Source organism: Drosophila serrata, unplaced genomic scaffold (assembly GCF_035046125.1).
Source record: "Drosophila serrata isolate PLE 108 unplaced genomic scaffold, ASM3504612v1 contig_276, whole genome shotgun sequence".
In the NCBI taxonomy this organism is placed as follows: Eukaryota; Metazoa; Arthropoda; class Insecta; order Diptera; family Drosophilidae; genus Drosophila; species Drosophila serrata.
Genome location: NW_028257174.1, coordinates 5,490,294 through 5,508,417, shown reverse-complemented (window position 1 = coordinate 5,508,417; position 18,124 = coordinate 5,490,294). Strand labels below are relative to the sequence as shown.

At 39.2% G+C, this 18,124-nt stretch overlaps 2 protein-coding genes across 3 annotated transcripts in view; one reads left to right on the top strand and one right to left on the bottom strand.

Moving 5' to 3' along the window:
- LOC110179426 (uncharacterized) overlaps positions 1-18,124 on the bottom strand; it is a 125,956-nt gene that overhangs the window by 31,283 nt on the left and 76,549 nt on the right. The window lies entirely within an intron of this gene.
- Positions 10,280-11,386, top strand: LOC110179429 (uncharacterized). Its single transcript, XM_020946960.2, has one exon. The coding sequence runs from the start codon at positions 10,280-10,282 to the stop codon at positions 11,384-11,386; it is 1,107 nt and encodes a 368-aa protein (XP_020802619.2).

The following is an 18,124-nucleotide window of genomic DNA, read 5'->3' as shown; positions in this document are numbered from 1 at the left end:
CTGGGCTATTGGATATATCATCGATTATGACGGAGGAAGTCCGCCCATTAATAATAGAAATTATGGGGCGTTCACAAGAGGTTGTCGTGACAGTCGCCTGACATTTATGCAACTTTATGAGGAGGACAGGACGGGCGCAGGATATTTTTGAGGAAGACTCAACCCCGTCCTGCGACACTGACAAGTCTATCAATTTTTCACACACTCCGCAAGACGAAGGGCTCAGCTCACTCCAAGGGTTGAGTTTTGAATTTTATATCCTTCTTTCGGTGGGCATGCAAAATGCCCATTGCACAATTTTCTAAATTGTTCATTTTCATTTGCGCAATTTTCCCTCACTCACAAATGCATATCGAAGGCAATAATTTCTGACAATTTGCGAAATTTAGAGGTCTTAAGTTACAACCCTTTGTTGCTCTTTTTTTTCGTATCTAGGATCCTTAGAGATCCTTGTATCCCTGTACCCCTGTTGTGTATTTGCAAGTTTTCAACTGTCAATTTGAAATGAAGAAAAGTTTTGACAAGATTTCTGGTATCTATTTCAAGTTGTAGTTTTTCTCTAGCCTCTTCCCGGATTCGGATTCCGATTCCTGACTTTGTGTCCTGTCATCTTTGGGTGACAGCTCAATCGGGACATTGTCCTGTCCTCGGAAAATGTCTTGCGTCATGCCTGGGCAGCCGCAACAACATGGGGAGGTACCTCTAGAGGATGTCCTTGAGATTTACATGACAAGTCTGGGTAGTCTAACTTCCTCTTTTTCCACTTTTTTTAAGGACGAATCCAGCGAGATTCCCCTGTCGGACAGATGTCAATCAAATGAAATTAACACATCATCATCATTGAGGAAGGTAAGTACTGTAGCTGACCTGGTCTGGTTTCGGTTTCGATTAGCCTAGGTTTTTATTTTTCCAGTTTTTCACTTTTCACATTTCTATTTTTCGAATTTTTCAACATTTCCCAAGCCCAGGGGGAACCGCCTCTCAATTTTTCCCCCAGCTAAGTCGCATTAGTCGCTAATGTTTTGCTAGCGATTTTCGCTTTTCGCGATTATTGCGGTTGACTGCCTTTCTTTCTCTACTTTTTTTTTTGCCCAAGGCTGACCCGTAATGGGATTACATAATATCATTAATCAGTCGAGTGAAATTGAAATCGAAATCGGCATTGAAATCGGAAGACCATATGACATGTGCCACCTTCTAGTCTATGGAGAGAGAGAGAGGCATCAATGTTAGAGAAAGGTACTTACAACGGACACCCCCGATTCTAAAAAGGACACGCGCTATGCCGTTGCATCTGTAATTACGTAATTAGGAGATAGGGAAAAGGACCAATGCCGATACTGATACCGATAGATAGCTGCACTGACCATCGCGTATCGCGCACTAATTGCATTAAATTGTCCAACACAATGGCCAGATGACGCTCTACCGATACCATATCATCCCACACCATCCCAGGGAGCACTATATCTACACTACACTCATCCCATCCCATCCGAATCGAACTGAAGCGACGTCCTTTTTTATGTTTTATTGATATTTGCTTAGTCCTGCGTGCAAGTTGTCTCAACTATGTTGTTTGTACTTTTTGATGGGTCTAAAACGAATGCATTTTAATTGGACATGCACCGCATTGTAATTTCTTAATTTCGAGTCCTGCAATCCTGCTGAGGGGGGTGGGTGGTGGTATCAAAGGTCCTGTCGAGGGTGGGTTTTGTCATGGCTGTTTAGAGCTATTATTTTATTAGGGCCAATACTTGATGGACAGCAATTCTTCAACCCATGATTGAGTTGTCCTTGCTAAAATATTTATATAGTTTCTATAGGATATAGAATTAAGTGGAATTTATTGAGGTTTTAGCTAACTAAATCATGACATAGATGTTTTTGCATTTACAACATTAAAAAGTAGTATAAGCTTTAACTTGATTGCTTTCTTTTGTAATATATTTAGAATTAGAGTTTGTTTTTCAGTATTAGCTCAATGAATTTAAGGAATTTCAATGATTTTTTGTTCATAAATTTAAGATACTTTAAAGGAGGTTATCGATTTTAATGCTTGCTAAACTAAAATCAAATAACATCATATTTTCTTTAGTTACTATCTAATAACGACCCTTGGCCACAGGTTTAAAGCCTTATTTTGAAATATAATTAGAATAAAAGTAATGTTTAATCAAAGTTTCTTATGTTAAAAATATTTCCAACTCTTCTTGGACAAAAAATAATTATTTAAACTGTATAATATATATTATTAATTACCCTGTGTCCTGTCTATACCCCGCTGCTGCTTCCCAAAGTTTATTAAATACAAATTATGCAATAACAAATAACAATAACATCAGCAAAGAGTCAGGCGAAGGGGCGCACATATATCCTGCTCAAATAATTGGCCAGGACATGCACTATATATGTATGTGCATAAAAAATATTGAATATGGAAATTACAAATGATTGACAAGCGATCTTCATTCGATCCGATCTGGCAGAAGATCCCCTCCTGGCAGCACCACTCATAAATGATGTTTTGCAGGACTCTCGGAATTCATAAAAAAGGAAACATTTCCCACGTAACCGAAGAAGATGGCTAGAGGAAAAAAATAAAATAAACCTCGCACCCCCCGGTGAAGAAAGGAGCAAGGAGAAAGCAATGTTGTTGCAACCATAGCTAACAAGCCTGTAATTACTCGCCGGCAAAGATTGTTGTTGCCGTGTAACACCTTAATGGACTTAATGTCAGCCAGGACTTCTGCCTGAGTCCCGAGTCCTGAGTCCTGACAGTCACCGTCACACCGTCACACTGTTACCCCCTGAAATTTGCATAAAAAATCCAAAGATCCGACAAAGCCAAGATGAAAAATGAATAACGAAAATGAAAATGAAAACGAAAAAAAGAAAAGGTGAATCCTTTCGATGATATTTTGACATGACATCGTGGAAATATTTATTTGTCATCGCCTTGACAAAGGGATTAGGCGCAATCATATTTTACGGACATGAAAATCCATGTTGCCCTGTCCCGGAATTAGCATAGGTCCAAGGATCAAATATTTTGACACCCCAAGTTCCAAGACCGGAGTCCCGCAATCCCGAAATCCCTTTTCGCCAGGACACACAAAGACAGTTCAATTATGATTACAAAGGGTTGAGGGTTATAGTTGCACTTGGAGTTTTGAGTTGGAGTTGACCAGGCTTACATAACCCGAGCAAAATCTGTAATAAGTCGCTTAAGGAACTCTTCCCGGTAATCCTACCATCTGCTGGCTCCTTGGCCTTTCTTAGTTATTATTTGTTATCTTGCCTTTCATATCGCAGTGTCCCTAAATGCAGCAATTAACCTAAAGACTGCCTTCAAGGAGCAGCGGAAGAAGGGGAAGTCAGTCGAGCGCGGAGTCCGAGGAGTCCCAAAGTCCAAAGTCAGCGTCTAAGTAACATATTTGTACTTCCGACAATTACCAAAGGCCAAAGGAAAAGGATCTTTTGGGAAGGGAGACAGACTACACTGGCGGGGGAGTAATCGCATTCGTAATGATTGCGGTCACCTTTCCCAGTTTCTCAGGGTCATAGCTGGCCAAGCACACTCATGATCATGATCATTCTCAGCCTATGAACTTCCTGAACTTGGAATTTAAATAGCTGTCTTACCTCTTGAAAAGAGATCTAGGAATGTCTCAAAATATAATAAAGCAAAGACTAAAAGTCTTCTAACTTTAACTATATTAAGATGTAAAATTAAAGCTCTTCTTTAATTAAACAAAAAATAAAAGTACCTAAAGATCTGTAACAAACCTACAGGACCTTCTTCTTAACTTCCCTGCTCTTATTAAGTCATACCCAACAATAGCAAATTTCAAATCGAATCGAATCAAGGCAACTCCCGCTTCTGTCCCAACTTCAATTCCACTTCCACTTCCTTGCTCCCTTTTCCTTATTTAGTTTAAGCAAAAAAGGATAATAGCCCAAGAAGTCCGAGCGTCTCTAATCCCGGTAGCCAGCGGTTGGCGCAGCTGCCTCATCCTGCATCCTTGCGTCCAACCACCGCAACACCAGAGTTGCTCTAATTTAGAGAACGTCTCCTCCGTTCCTGTGTTCTTGGACTTTCCTTTTGGGTAATTTTTGCACAAGGATCTCGGGAATTGGTATTGAAAATTGCAATTGAAAATTAAAATTGGCTCATATCCTGGACAAGGATGAACGGTGAGTGGACAGATCCTATTGTTGAGGTCCGGCTGCCGGACTTTAGGGTTCTTCGGCACTTTCACGCTTCTTAGTCCTTGGGCACAGCGTGTGGAACGTGAGCTAGGAGAGAGAGAGGGTGGGGTTTGTCCAAGGACGAGCCAAGGACCCAAGCCAAAACAAAGCCAGAGGCCAATAAATCTGCTCAACGATCGGCCACGCATCGGCAACGCATCAAAACTGACAGGCCGACCATTGTCCGAGTCGAGAGCTCGTGAGCCGAACAAAGTCGCCGGCAAATGTCCCAATTTGAATCGGATCCTGGGGCGCAAAAAAAAGGATATATATATATATATTGATCGCTGTTGGATCATAAAACCGGAGGCGCCAATTGCGGTTCACCAAAGGCTGGCCAAAAGCAGCGGGAGTGAGGAGCCACCTACTACTTTTGGGCATAAATAAATTCAAGGATCAAGGATCAAGGTTGGGAAGTGCCTTGAAAAATATTTTTATATATTTTTTTGGTATATTTTACTTGAGAATTTCTCTTGCCTAGGTTGGTCTAGTAATATTTAAATTACTAGAAATATAGACTTAGCTTGAGGCCTTAAATAATTACGAGCAAAAAGATAACATAGAAGAACATTTAATCCTTTACTGGAATTTATTTAAGGACTAAAGTATAGTATACTATATTATATCTTTTAAGGGATATTATACTTATATATTTTGAAGGATAAAGTACCTGGCATTATATAGTACAAAATATAATCAATAAATATATATTATCATACAATAAAATCTATTTTATTCCCAAGTTCAACTCAATAAGAAATCCATGTAAATAACTTGTATAAAAACCAATTAAAATCCCCTCAAAATAATAATAATTTTCAACAAAACTTAATGATTTATATTGTGCATTATAAATGTCCTTCAACTCGTAAAAACTTTTGTGTGCAAAAACCATAAAAATTCGCATTTGCGAGGTCAGTCTGTGGTCATCTCTCGTGGGTCATCCTGCCGTGGGTCATCTCGTTGGTCATCTCGTGTGTCCTCCGCCCATTTTTATCACTTTTTTTCCTAAACCAGAGACATCTTCATTGGGACTTTCTCTTTTTTTTGTTTTTTCCCGGACTCTCCCTAGTTTTTTAAGTGGCCTGTTGAGATGCTGAATGCCTCCCCATTCGGAAGGACACACCCAGCAATTAGGCAGAGGGAATATGGGCCCGATCCATTTGGCAGCAGCTTCTTTTCGTCCTTGCTGCTATCCTTTGAGTGTGCACAAAACTGTCGCACATAAATTTTAATTAACTCTGTTTTTAATTGTTGCAAATTTATGTTCGAAGGCGCTCGCTTTGCTCGGGGCGCGGTCCTCTTGCAAATGGCAAACGAACAAACCGAAAAAGGGATCAAGGATCTCACTTTGGATTGCTCAAGGATCCCTTCCTTTTTCTTTTTCTTTTTTTTTTTTTTGCGGATGCGATTTCTGCTCTAAATTATTTGCAATAATTTCAGTCCACTTCCACATCTCCCCCCCTCCCGGCGCATCCTTTCCCTGCAGCCTCCTTTTGTTGTAATTTACTTCTGCTTGTTGGACGCTGCAGACATCTCCCGTCGCGCATCCTTGTATCTGTATCTCAGGCCAAGCGATTGCATCTGTAGCTGTAGATGTATCTGTATCTCTAGCTGTCTCTGTAGATGTATCTGTATCTGTATCCGTATCTGCTCTTCATTATGGCATCCATTGTTTCGCGCTGTCTGCCGCATCCTTTGGGCCTCGTGTGTTCCAGTTTGCTTCCCTCTTTGCCTTACTATTATTATTATTTTTTCAGGGTCACATCTGAGTCTGAGACTCAGACTGAGGCTGAGGCTGAGTCTGTGTCTCAGTTCGTCCTGGGTTTCCTTTTGCGAATCTCCGAAATTGTCTCGTATTTGACAGTTGACAGTTGGTCGACTTTTGAGTTGGAAAGTTATGAGCATAAACATGATATTTGCCAGGGGGCCCTGGGCCCGTTATTGCCATTTTTGCCATTTATCCTTTATGTTTCTGCCAACTCACTGTTTCACTTACACACTGAGAGTGGTAAAAAAATAAAACTATATATACAATATACAAGAAAATGAAAAAAGGAAAGGCCTCTAATGAGAGCGTAAAAAGTTATGGAATCAATTAATCATTTTCGCTTCATTTATGATTTAATGGCATTTTTTTTTTTGGCTTGTGGGTTCCGCAAATGTTCCTCCTGCTGATGATGATGATGATGATGATCCTGGCGGCCGCTAATGAAGTCGCGATTTTCTCCCCCCTCTACCTTTCCCTATTTTCCCTTTTTTTCGCATATTGGAAAATGCTTTCCCCTTGCCTTTATGCAAAACGCAAACAAAGCCGCGCGACAAACATTTGATACACTTTAGGCATTTCTCTCTCTACTCTCGACTCCTGAATCCGAATCCGAATCAAATATCGATAAATTCCGCAAACAATGCCCGACATCGGGGCATTAATCACAGACATCGGCCATAAAGCAGCCCTATATCTGCATGCGAGTTCATTATAATATGTAAGCACACAATCAGGAACAAAACATACATATATGCAAAGGCAATTGGAAAAGGGCTATGAACAAGGTACAAGGCTGCGAAAAGGGGAAGATTAGATCGGAGAGAGGATCAAGTGGCTATATAATAATAATATCCCAAAATCAGAAGGGTTAGATCATAGTCTTTAACACGTTTCTAAACGAATTAACCATAATAAACATTGTTTAATAAAGATTTAAGTCTTAAATCTTTAAAAGTACAAAGGAAAAATAGTTGGATTTCTTTGAAAAGATATTACTAAAATCCCATTAAGTTCTTCAATTGAAGAAATTAAATTTACTTAATTTAAAATACTTTTTAATAACAAATGGAAAAATAATATATTCTTTTATATCAATATTAAACCTCAACAGAATATATATAGCTTTGAAAGAGAATTACCACATAATTTACCAATATCCTGTAAGACTTATCCACAATAAACCTTTTTAAAGGCTAGAAACTTTTTAATAGGAGATATTAAACTAATATTCTCTCTTTATTCAGACAAAAGATTCTATAATATCTAATAAGTTCCCCTTCTTAATAGTAAAAACAAATACCCTCCTATAGAAATATAAATCTCATTAGGGACACACTTTATAAAAGGAAAGTACCATATGAATTATGGTTTTCACCAGCCTCTTAAACGATTCTTAAAATCTTTAATAAAAATACAAAATGACATCTTAAATATTCCAGAATATTACAAAATATTCCCCTACAAAACTGATAGATAAATGTAAAACCATGTCACTACTTTTTTTGCAGTGCAAAAACCCTTTCAAAACTAGCCTGAAAAAAAACGGTGCAACACTCGCTGGATTTGCAATAAAAAAGTGGCCAGCATTTAGCCACAGGCCATTGAGCAATGCAAATTTCCAAATCAGGATCTGCAGGATTGGCAGGATCTGCAGGATGTGCAGCAGTGAAAGAGAGAGAGAGAGCAAGAGTGAAAGTCAAGTGGCTCTTGGCAAACGCGCTCTGAGAGGGTAAAAAACAATGCAATTTGCATGGCAAAGATCTGTGATCGCTGATCGGTGATCCTTGCTGCCTGTCGCTCCCCGAGTCCTGTGTGTGTGCTCGTTAATTAAGCGTAAAATCGTCGTAAACTCAAATTGAATTTGAGTGGTTTTCCAGCAGTTCTTTATCCATTTACTATGCATGTTTTTCTACATGTTTTCTGTGTGTTTTTTTGTCCTCTTGTAAACCGCAGAAAATGCGAGGATTATGGTAATTTCCCATCTCTCTTTGGGCTACGCCTTGTTTGTCTGAATGCTCGTTAAATCATATTAATCAACATCGTTCTATATATGTAAGCCCCTCATTTTCCTTCTTATTTTTCTTTCTTTTTTTTTCTTTTTTGCCCAAGGAAACTGTCTCTCAAAAACGCATTTAATCCTTTTGTGCGGCTATGTAAACAGCGATAACTCAACGCCACACAAAAAGGAGCCGCAGGATCTTGGAGAAAGGGATGTGTGGAAGAGTTGAAATATTGAGGGAAAAATTCCCTTAAAAAATTGGCAAAAATTCGCAATGGAACGAGGCAAAATCAATTAACTAACCCCTTCCTTGCAACCCTTTTGTAGGCTCTGGATCAAGGATCGAGATAGTCTACAAAACCAAACAACTTTCACCGCAAAAAAAAATAAGAGAAGGATATAAAAGAAAAATGCGAAAGGATAACGTGCGAAATATACGATGCTTGGCAAATGAAGAGATTAGAAAAAGGGATGCGAGACAGGACATTGGAAAGTAAATACGAAAGGAGATCCCAAAACGAGATCATCCACTAGATAACCACACAGATGATGACGATGATGGTCACGGATACTTTGAGTGATCGAAGGAACTCTGATGAGTTCCATCACTTGAACAGCACTTAGTACACATCACTTGAGGATCACTCAGGCGGAGGGATCAGTTCATCATCACCAGGACACAGCTGGTCAATGGAGGGGACTTCACACATGTGGGCAGTTATCCTTGATCTTGTCATCAGTAAATCGATCTATATATTACTTGTTCATATTTTTAAGGATATTTACTAGACTCCTTGAAGAGTCAGAGAAATCTATATCTAAATGCATTGTGTGGGAAAGAAAACTGTTACTATAAGGGGTTTTTTCAGCTTAGTTAATAGTTAGAGGTTTTTCAATTTACTATTTTCCTAAAGGAAATGATATATAAAACTTGATAACTCGATAATGATCGTACACAAACTTTAACCTCACAACTGACGCTAGTAAAGGCTCTTTTCCAGGACATTTCGTAACGTTTTTCTAATGCTTTTCCCCCCTCAGGAAGTGCTGAAGTTTTTCAATTAAAAATAATATAAAAACTGCTTTTGCGGCTGCTAAAGAGCCGCAATTAATACTGATATGAGACAAGTGGCCAGGAAGTGAGCAAAACCTGGCTAATTAGCTTGGGTTTCCCCGTTCCTTTCCCTAATCATTTTCCCTTCTTCCTGACCAGCAAGTGCGTCGCCGAGTTGCCTGTTGCTGATGGACGAGCTCAATGTTGAGGCATTCAAATGAGGGGGGAAAATAGGAGGAAACAACGACAGGAGGGACACCAGGAGGGACACCAGGGTGAGGGTGAACCAGGAGGAAGCGGACCACGATCATTTCCTTGCTCAAGGGAAGGAAAAAGCAGGATAGTCCCAAATTCTATCTAGATGTCATTTTCGTGAGTTGGTGCACTGGCTGAGTGGCTTCGAGGAGGGGAAAACTGTGGGAAAGGATGAGTTTGCTGAGGAACCAGGAATAATGTAATATATATTTCACAAACAAATTATGAGACATAAAAGCAAAGGAAAGTCAGGAAATCTAGGAAATCAATGTATTATCTTAGGGGAAATATGTGATCTAAACAAGTTTAGATAAGATTTAAGGTTTAGATAATTTATATGTAGATCAAGAACTAAGTAAAGGTCTAGGTATAAATATGTTTGTGATATAACTTAAATTTGATTTCAAAATAAATATTTCTTGCTTCTTAACCAAGACTTTTCACTAGGAAAATCTTTATAAGACTTTATGTTAACCATAAACTTTACAAGACTCCTGCCTTGAAGCTTTTCCTTCACCTTAATCAAAGTTAAGAGCCGCAGAGATACTCCACATCTAGAAGATACTTCTCTGCAGAAGATACTTTCTATCCAAAGATGCTTCTTACAGAGACAGAGAGAGAGTGAGAGAAAAAGAGAGTGAGACAGACCTTTCAGAGCGCGTCGAGTGTCCTATGCCTGCCACTGACGGCTGCGCTTGCGCAACAACCCCTAACTCCCGGCAATACCTCGTCAACCCTCTGGCTCCTGGCTCCTGGCTATGACTCCTGCTGCTCCTGCCTCTCCTCTCTCGACTCCCGACTCCCGGCGGGTATAAAACACCGCCGTTGCCCCGTACCGCTTCAGTTTGTCAGCCAGAGCCGTCGAGAGCGGACACAGAGTCCAAAGCCATTCCCTTTTTTTTTCCCCGGAGTCGAAAGACGAGAGAGTTAACCAACCAAAAGCAAAAATATGCTAAAGTGGACAGCATCGGCACAGCGCCTAAACGAGATGCAGCTCGACCAGGATGCGGCGGAGGGTCGCCAAAGGAGAAGACAGCAGCGACGTCATCGACGTGCCACCATTGCCAACAAGGAGAACGTGCCCGATTATGGCTACACTTCCACGCCATTGGTGGTGATGTCACCACTGCCAGGAGTGTCACGCCTGCGCAACAGTCCTTTGGTCCTGGCGCCACTCAGCGATATCCGTAATGTCACACCAGAGGCAGTGGCTCCAACGGTGACGCAACGTGTCCAGAGTGTACGCTATGCCACCACCTTGCCACGCTTCGCCGAGGACTATTCACCCAATGGAGTGCTCATGCCGGGTCAACATTTGGCTCTCAGAGGACTTGCGCCCTTGGATCCCTTCCTGGGACAGCCGCAGCGATATATGGCAGCGACGGGTTTGAGGGAGACCAAGCGGAAACTGGATGCGGATTTGGTGGCCACCATGGAGGAGCAACCAAAAGCAATTTCAGCTCCCGTTCCCACTCCATCACCAGTTCCGGCTCCACCTACAGTACGTCCCACTACACCACAGCCAGCCTCCACGCAGATGGGTGACCAGACGCTGGACCGCTTGATAGATGCCATTCTGGACTCTGCCTGCAAGGCGGATGCCAGTGCCAAGAAGAAGCCACGTCGCTGCCGTTCCACCTTCAATCTGCGACGTCGCACGCTGGTCAAGCAGCAGCTGGATGCGGATTGTGATGGTCGTCCGGAGGTTCTGTCGCCCTCCTATGCACCCGGAGATGATCCTGCCAGTGATCTGAGCTTTGGCATGATGCCAATGATGCCACTGACTATGACAACACCCGAACCGGCATCGCCTCTGGTGAGGATACCACACCAGGTGCTCGTCCAACTGCCCACGCCAAAGGTCACAGTGGCACAGGAAAAACTGGGCGTTGGAGACAACACTTTCTGTCTGGAGACGCCAGTGAGGAGTCTGAAGAGGAGCCGGGTGGCTGTCAAGGAGGAGGTTGCCAAGGAGTCGCCACTCAAGCGATACAAGGTCGATGAGCGCAACTACTTTGAGGTGGGACTTGCACTGCCATCGTCCATATACGTATGAGAAAAGGGATTTCATAGAGAGATCCTGTCAGGAGATCCCTTTCGGGAGATCCTTTTCAGGAGATCCAGTCAGGAGAAAAAAAGAAGCTTATGAGAGAAGAGGAGCAGCCAAGAAGCCAGCTGACAAACGGGGGGAAAACGCTTAACTATGACGCTTAACTAGTTCCTAAGTCCTTTAACTAAACCCTTAAACCCAACCTCTGTACATACTTTATCCCTTTAGTTAATCGAATTATTTATTTCTAGTATTTAATTTCCCTTTTTTTTAATGCTGCTGTTATGTAGTTTTTGTGTACGCAACAATTTTTTTTCCATTATTTAATTTTATAACAATTATTTATTATTAGCCTAAGCGAACTATTTAGCTATAAACTTTTTTTTATATCAAAATAAATGCAAAGAAATCAAAATAATTATCTATTCTTTTGGGTTATGGGAATTATATATAATATATATTATCTTTGGACATATCTTGGGAAATTGAATAGAATAGTAAGGCTATTCCAAGGATCTTGTTTAAGAAGTTGTTATATATAGTTTCTTAAAGTTGCTTTTTATACTACATCATGAACTTTTTTAATTGGATTTGACTTAAAAGCCAAAAGTCAGTAAAATAATTATTAATAAATAAATAAAACAAGTATCACTTGGAAAATTAATCCTATTATGATCCAAAGATTTAAAACAGTAGCATTAAATGTTAGATTTTGGTAACGAACTAATGCTTTGGATATTTTTAATGGCAAAAATCAATTGTAAATTGATTAAGATCAATATTTTTCCCCTCTAGTTTTTGTAATTAAAGCAAAGACAATATTTCAGCAAATATATTATAACAATGTTATTGTTTATCTTATAAAGAAGAAAGCAGCTACATCTGTAACATATTTTGTAACATTTGTAACAAAAGTACATTTCAAATCGATTTAAATTAATATTTTACCACCTCTACTATTAGTATAATATTTTCTTTTAATAATATTACATAAAGAAAGGAAAAAACATCTGCGGTCAACTTCCTTGTTCTAGCTCGTGTCCTGTCCATATATATATACAGATATATATTTATACAGTTGCTTGACCAACCGATTTGCTTTGCTTTTCCAGGCGACCAAAACAAACAAGGAAACAAACACAAGGAAAACCCGGCTGTGAGACAGGTTGAATAGCCGTCAGACAGGTACACACGGGCCAGGATCAAGCGGATGAGCGCGGTCCCGTGACAACGCCCCCAGGAGTCAGCAAAAGAGATACACCTACAGATACAGATACAGATACAACAGCTGGCCAACAGCCTCATTGTAGCTCGTGGATACAAAGATACATGGATACAAAGAGAGAAAAGATAACACACAGCCTCAAAGGAGATGCTTCAGTGGCTATTTCCAAACTAGAGGTGGATCTTTTCTGTAATATCTATACAGATAAACTTAATCTGGTATTTTATTCACTAATTTTTGATACTTAAAGTAACTCTTTGTATCTATTAAAATGTTTTTAAAGGCTTCCGTAAATATAACTACCTAAACCCACCCTTTTTAAAGCTCTGACAATATTATAAGCTTAAAGTAATCCAACCGCGGCAGGCTTTTATATTATATATATAATTATAAGCCTCTTTTTGGTACTTCAATTTAGTAAACGATCATGATAAAGTGTGTTACAAAAAAAGGGTTTAATTAATAAAATATTCGTGAAACCAGAACAAAACCAAAAAGAGTTGGAACAAAGTAAATTTTCCTGCTTTTCTAGATTGAAAATATAAAGAAACCCTCCTATAAGTATATATATTTTATGTCTCCTACCAAAATCTGGCTAGTTTTTGCCTAGCCAGGAGCACCACTGATCCTTGTCGCAGGACACTTGTTAACACTTTAACGCCCTCGCACACACGCGTTTTTGGCACCGTAATTCGATTTGAGTGCGGTAAGGGTTTCCAAAAGGATACACAAGACCCATGCCAGGATACCATAAAGTATATGTTATGTAGAGAAGTCAGAGAAGTTAGAGAAAAGACAGCAGTGGAAGGAAGGAAGGAACCCGCTTGATCCCGCTCAAGATCCTGTCCGATGCAACCTGTCATCGCCTCGCACATTCCTGTGGGCTTGTCCCTAATTTGTAGACCATTTAAGACTGCGATGCGTTAGATAATTGAATTATTTTTTATTGTTCCATATTTCCTGGCTTTCCCCGTATTTCCCCCTGCTGGCTGCACTTGCTCGAGATGGGATCGCCAGCTGTGCTCACCCGCATAGTTAGACCAATTTCCTAATGTCGCCAGTTTTGGGTCACGCCCCGTCTTAAACCCCTACGGGAAAAACCCTTTTCTTTACCATTTACCATTTACCTTTTGCATTTGCATTAACATTTCTTAGTCCCCGCTTCCGTTTCTTGAGCTCTCCTGCCGTTGCGTGTCACTTGGTTAATCGATAAAAATTTAATTAATTGCTTGTACAAGTGATAAAAAACAAAAGGAAAAACTACAAAACAAATGGTACGTGAGAACAGCAGTCATGGGGGTTTTCTCTTTGGAGTTTTTCTTTTAACGGGTGTGGAAAATGGTCACAGCTGACGGGGCAGGGAAAACGAAGGGGTTAACTTGGGGGCTACTGTGAAATGGAAAATTCAAAGAAGATCTTGTCTATGAGCAGAGAAATCTATTAAACTATCCATCTAACTAAGCTTTAGATTCCCATTATTAACATATGTCTTTAAAGTGTGATTAGTTATTAAAAACACAAGTACAGGCTTCCAAAAAAGCTTAGATTTAACTATCAAACCATATTGCATAAATAAACAAGCGTTTATCAATAAATATGCCTTTTGGGCTATTTTTAAGAAGTAGTTAATATGTTTCTTGAAGTAAATATATTTTTACTCTAACAAATATAATTTTAATAACCATATTTTAGCATTTCCTTATTTAATATACGAAATATTATTTGATGTATCAATATACAAATAGAAATGTGATTGATTTTAAATAGTTTTAAATCACACATCAAAATTTTAGTCAGAAGCTTAAAACTAAGTGAAGGAGTAATTTCCGACCCTATAAAGTATATATATTCTTGATCAGCATGAACGGCCGAGTCGATCTAGCTATGTCCGGGAGAAAAAAAATTTTGACGATTTTTTTTTAACATTTTATAAGGGGTTACATCGTTAAAATGTTTAAAAATGAAAAAAAATGCAAAAGTTAAAATAAGTTGAATAGAGTATGCAAATTTATTAACATAATAAAAACTAGCATAGAACAGCTTTCAGAATTAAAATTAATGCTTTTTTGCCTGAGTTATGCGTTTATTAAGCTTCGATCAAACGAAAAAAAAGTGTCGATAAAAAAAATTTGCCACTTTATCTATTTCCTTAATTTATCTCAAACATGACTTAATCTATCCTTCATATTAATCTTTTTAAGATATTAATTCATTTAATAACAAAACTGAATAAATTCCAAGTCAGCTGTAAATAACTTAACTTGCTGAATGCATGTTTTTTAGCAAGTATAATCTGTATTTGTGTTTTAATGAAATCCCAAACAAAGCCACCAGTCGAGGCTATTAAATATATATATATATAATAAGTAAAAGTACAATAATAAACCCCTGTCGCCCTTCGGCGATCCTTCATTATGCAGTTTAGTTAATCAACAGCTGTGGCCGCAGAAAGGAGGAAGTGCTGCGGCTGAAAAGGATTTCGAATACAGAATTAACAAACCGATCTTGCAGATCTCGAGCTCGGGGGCAGGACCAGATTTTGCCAGATGCATCGGCATTCGCGAATCCTTCCTCAGACTCAGACTCAGACTCCGACTCGTTCTTGTCCTTGTTCTGCTTCTCCTTCTGGTTTTCATTTTCATTATCGTTTATTTCGCTTATTATTTGCGGATGGTTGATTGACAAACACAAGACTGCTGCTGCTGCTACTGCTGCCATCGCCGCGGGCGAAATATATTTATTTTTTGGGATTTTGAAGGAACCTCCTTGGAGTCGAAGGCGAAGTCCTTAACTCGCGAATCAAATATTTTTCGCACTTGGCCCCGGGGGCAAGAAACTTTCTTTCTTTCTTTCTTTTCCTCCGGCAAGCTGCAAGTCACAATAAATACAGAGGAAACCAAAAACCAAAAGGAGAACCGAACCCAAGCAAGGGCTGGACCAAAAAAAAAAAAGCTGGTAAGCCGGCTTAGGCCACATTTGTGTCCTGGCAGGATATACTCCCCCCGTCCCGGATGGAGGCCGAAGGTGTCCTGTCAGTGAGTGTGTTCCCAATAATTGCCAAATATTATGCAAACAATGGGCATCCAAATTGAAATCCCCGCTCTCATCGCCGCGTGTGGCATCGCACAGGATGCGCAGCACTCGCAGGACTCGCAAGGACTCGCTGGCATTAATATTTAAATCCCGAGCAAGGGTGGTGGTGGCTTCGCATAATTATAATTCATTTTCCAACGCAAGCCCCTAAGAGCTGCTGCAATCTGTTAATGATAAACAAATTTTCCACTGCAATCCGTACAGCGGCGACAAATACAAAAAAAAAATTTCAACTGAAAGGTGAAGTGAAAGGGTTGCAACATTTTGTTGCAACGCCGCATGCGTGTTGCCATCGCCGCCGGCGAATTAAATATATTTAAATAGAGGGGGAAAATCAACGAACCCAAGAGCAGCGAAATGAATTTTGCAAGTCCCTTAATTAGCTTAGCGATCCCAATCGCAATCGAAATAGGAATATATGTAGCATCCATCCATCCATCCCGAAGCGATGCGATCTGAACCCATGAAGTGGCCGCTCGAGAAGTGCGAAAGTCAAGAGTGCGGGACGGTTTCTTGCACAGCAAAAAATAATTAGCATATTCTGTGTTAATTGATTCGATTTGTTGCCAAAATGGGCAGCTAGGCAGATTGGAAATGATATATAAATAGATGTGCAGAAGTAGGTATGGTGCTGTCTCATACATTTTTGTTACATTTATAACTACTGTACATAACTATGCTCAGTAAGTATCTGTGATCAATAAGAGCAAGTTATTTGAATGAAACTATGGAGTTATTCTTCTATATAATTTTACAAGTTTATAAATCGGAGCATGCCGAATCGGTGGACTATATATATACGTATATATAGCCGACATAGGAACAATCGGACGATTTATATAACTATGATCAGTATGTATCTTAACCAGTAAGTATCTATGGCCAATAAGTAACTATGATCAGTAAGTATCAATAAACAGTAAGTAACTTAGTCCAGTAAGTAACTTAGTCAAGTAAGTAACTATGATCAGTATGGCAAGTAAGTAACTATGATCAGTAATTAACTTTGAACACTAATAAACAATGACTTGCAACTTTTGACACACAACACATTTCTGATACGTGGCCGGTAGCAGTCACTTCGTTCCGGGGATGTTAGAACTACTTGGGAATCATATCCACAGATGTGCGAGGTTTGTTTTGGAATGAATCTACGAGCAAGTTATTTGAATGAAACTATGGAGTTATTCTTCTATATAATTTTACAAGTTTATAAATCAGAGCATGCCGAATCGGACGAATATATATATACATATATATTGCCGATATAGGAACAATCGGACGATTTATATAACTATGATCAGTATGTATTTTAACCAGTAAGTATCTATGGCCAATAAGTAACTATGATCAGTAAGTATCAATAAAAAGTAAGTAACTTAGTCCAGTAAATATCTATGGCAAGTAAGTAACTATGATCAGTAAGTATCAATAAACAGTAAGTAACTTGGTTCAGTAAGTATCTATGGCAAGTAAGCATCTATAATCATTATTAACTTTGAACACTAATAAACAATGACTTGCAACTTTTGACACACAACACATTTCTGATACGTGGCCGGTAGCAGTCACTTCGTTCCGGGGATGTTAGAACTAGTTGGGAATCATATCCACAGATGTGCGAGATTTGTTTTGGAATGAATCTACGAGCAAGTTATTTGAATGAAACTATGGAGTTATTCTTCTATATAATTTTACAAGTTTATAAATCAGAGCATGCCGAATCGGACGAATATATATATACATATATATTGCCGATATAGGAACAATCGGACGATTTATATAACTATGATCAGTATGTATTTTAACCAGTAAGTATCTATGGCCAATAAGTAACTATGATCACTAAGTAGCAATAAACAGGAAGTGACTTGGTTCAGTAAGTATCTATGGCAAGTAAGTATCTATAATCAGTAATTAACTTTGAACACTAATAAACAATGACTTGCAACTTTTGACACAACACATTTCTGATACGTGGCCGGTAGCAGTCACTTCGTTCCGGGGATGTTAGAACTAGTTGGGAATCATATCCACAGATGTGCGAGATTTGTTTTGGAATGAATCTACGAGCAAGTTATTTGAATGAAACTATGGAGTTATTCTTCTATATAATTTTACAAGTTTATAAATCAGAGCATGCCGAATCGGACGAATATATATATACATATATATTGCCGATATAGGAACAATCGGACGATTTATATAACTATGATCAGTATGTATTTTAACCAGTAAGTATCTATGGCCAATAAGTAACTATGATCACTAAGTATCAATAAACAGTAAGTAACTTGGTTCAGTAAGTATCTATGGCAAGTAAGCATCTATAATCATTATTAACTTTGAACACTAATAAACAATGACTTGCAACTTTTGACACAACACATTTCTGATACGTGGCCGGTAGCAGTCACTTCGTTCCG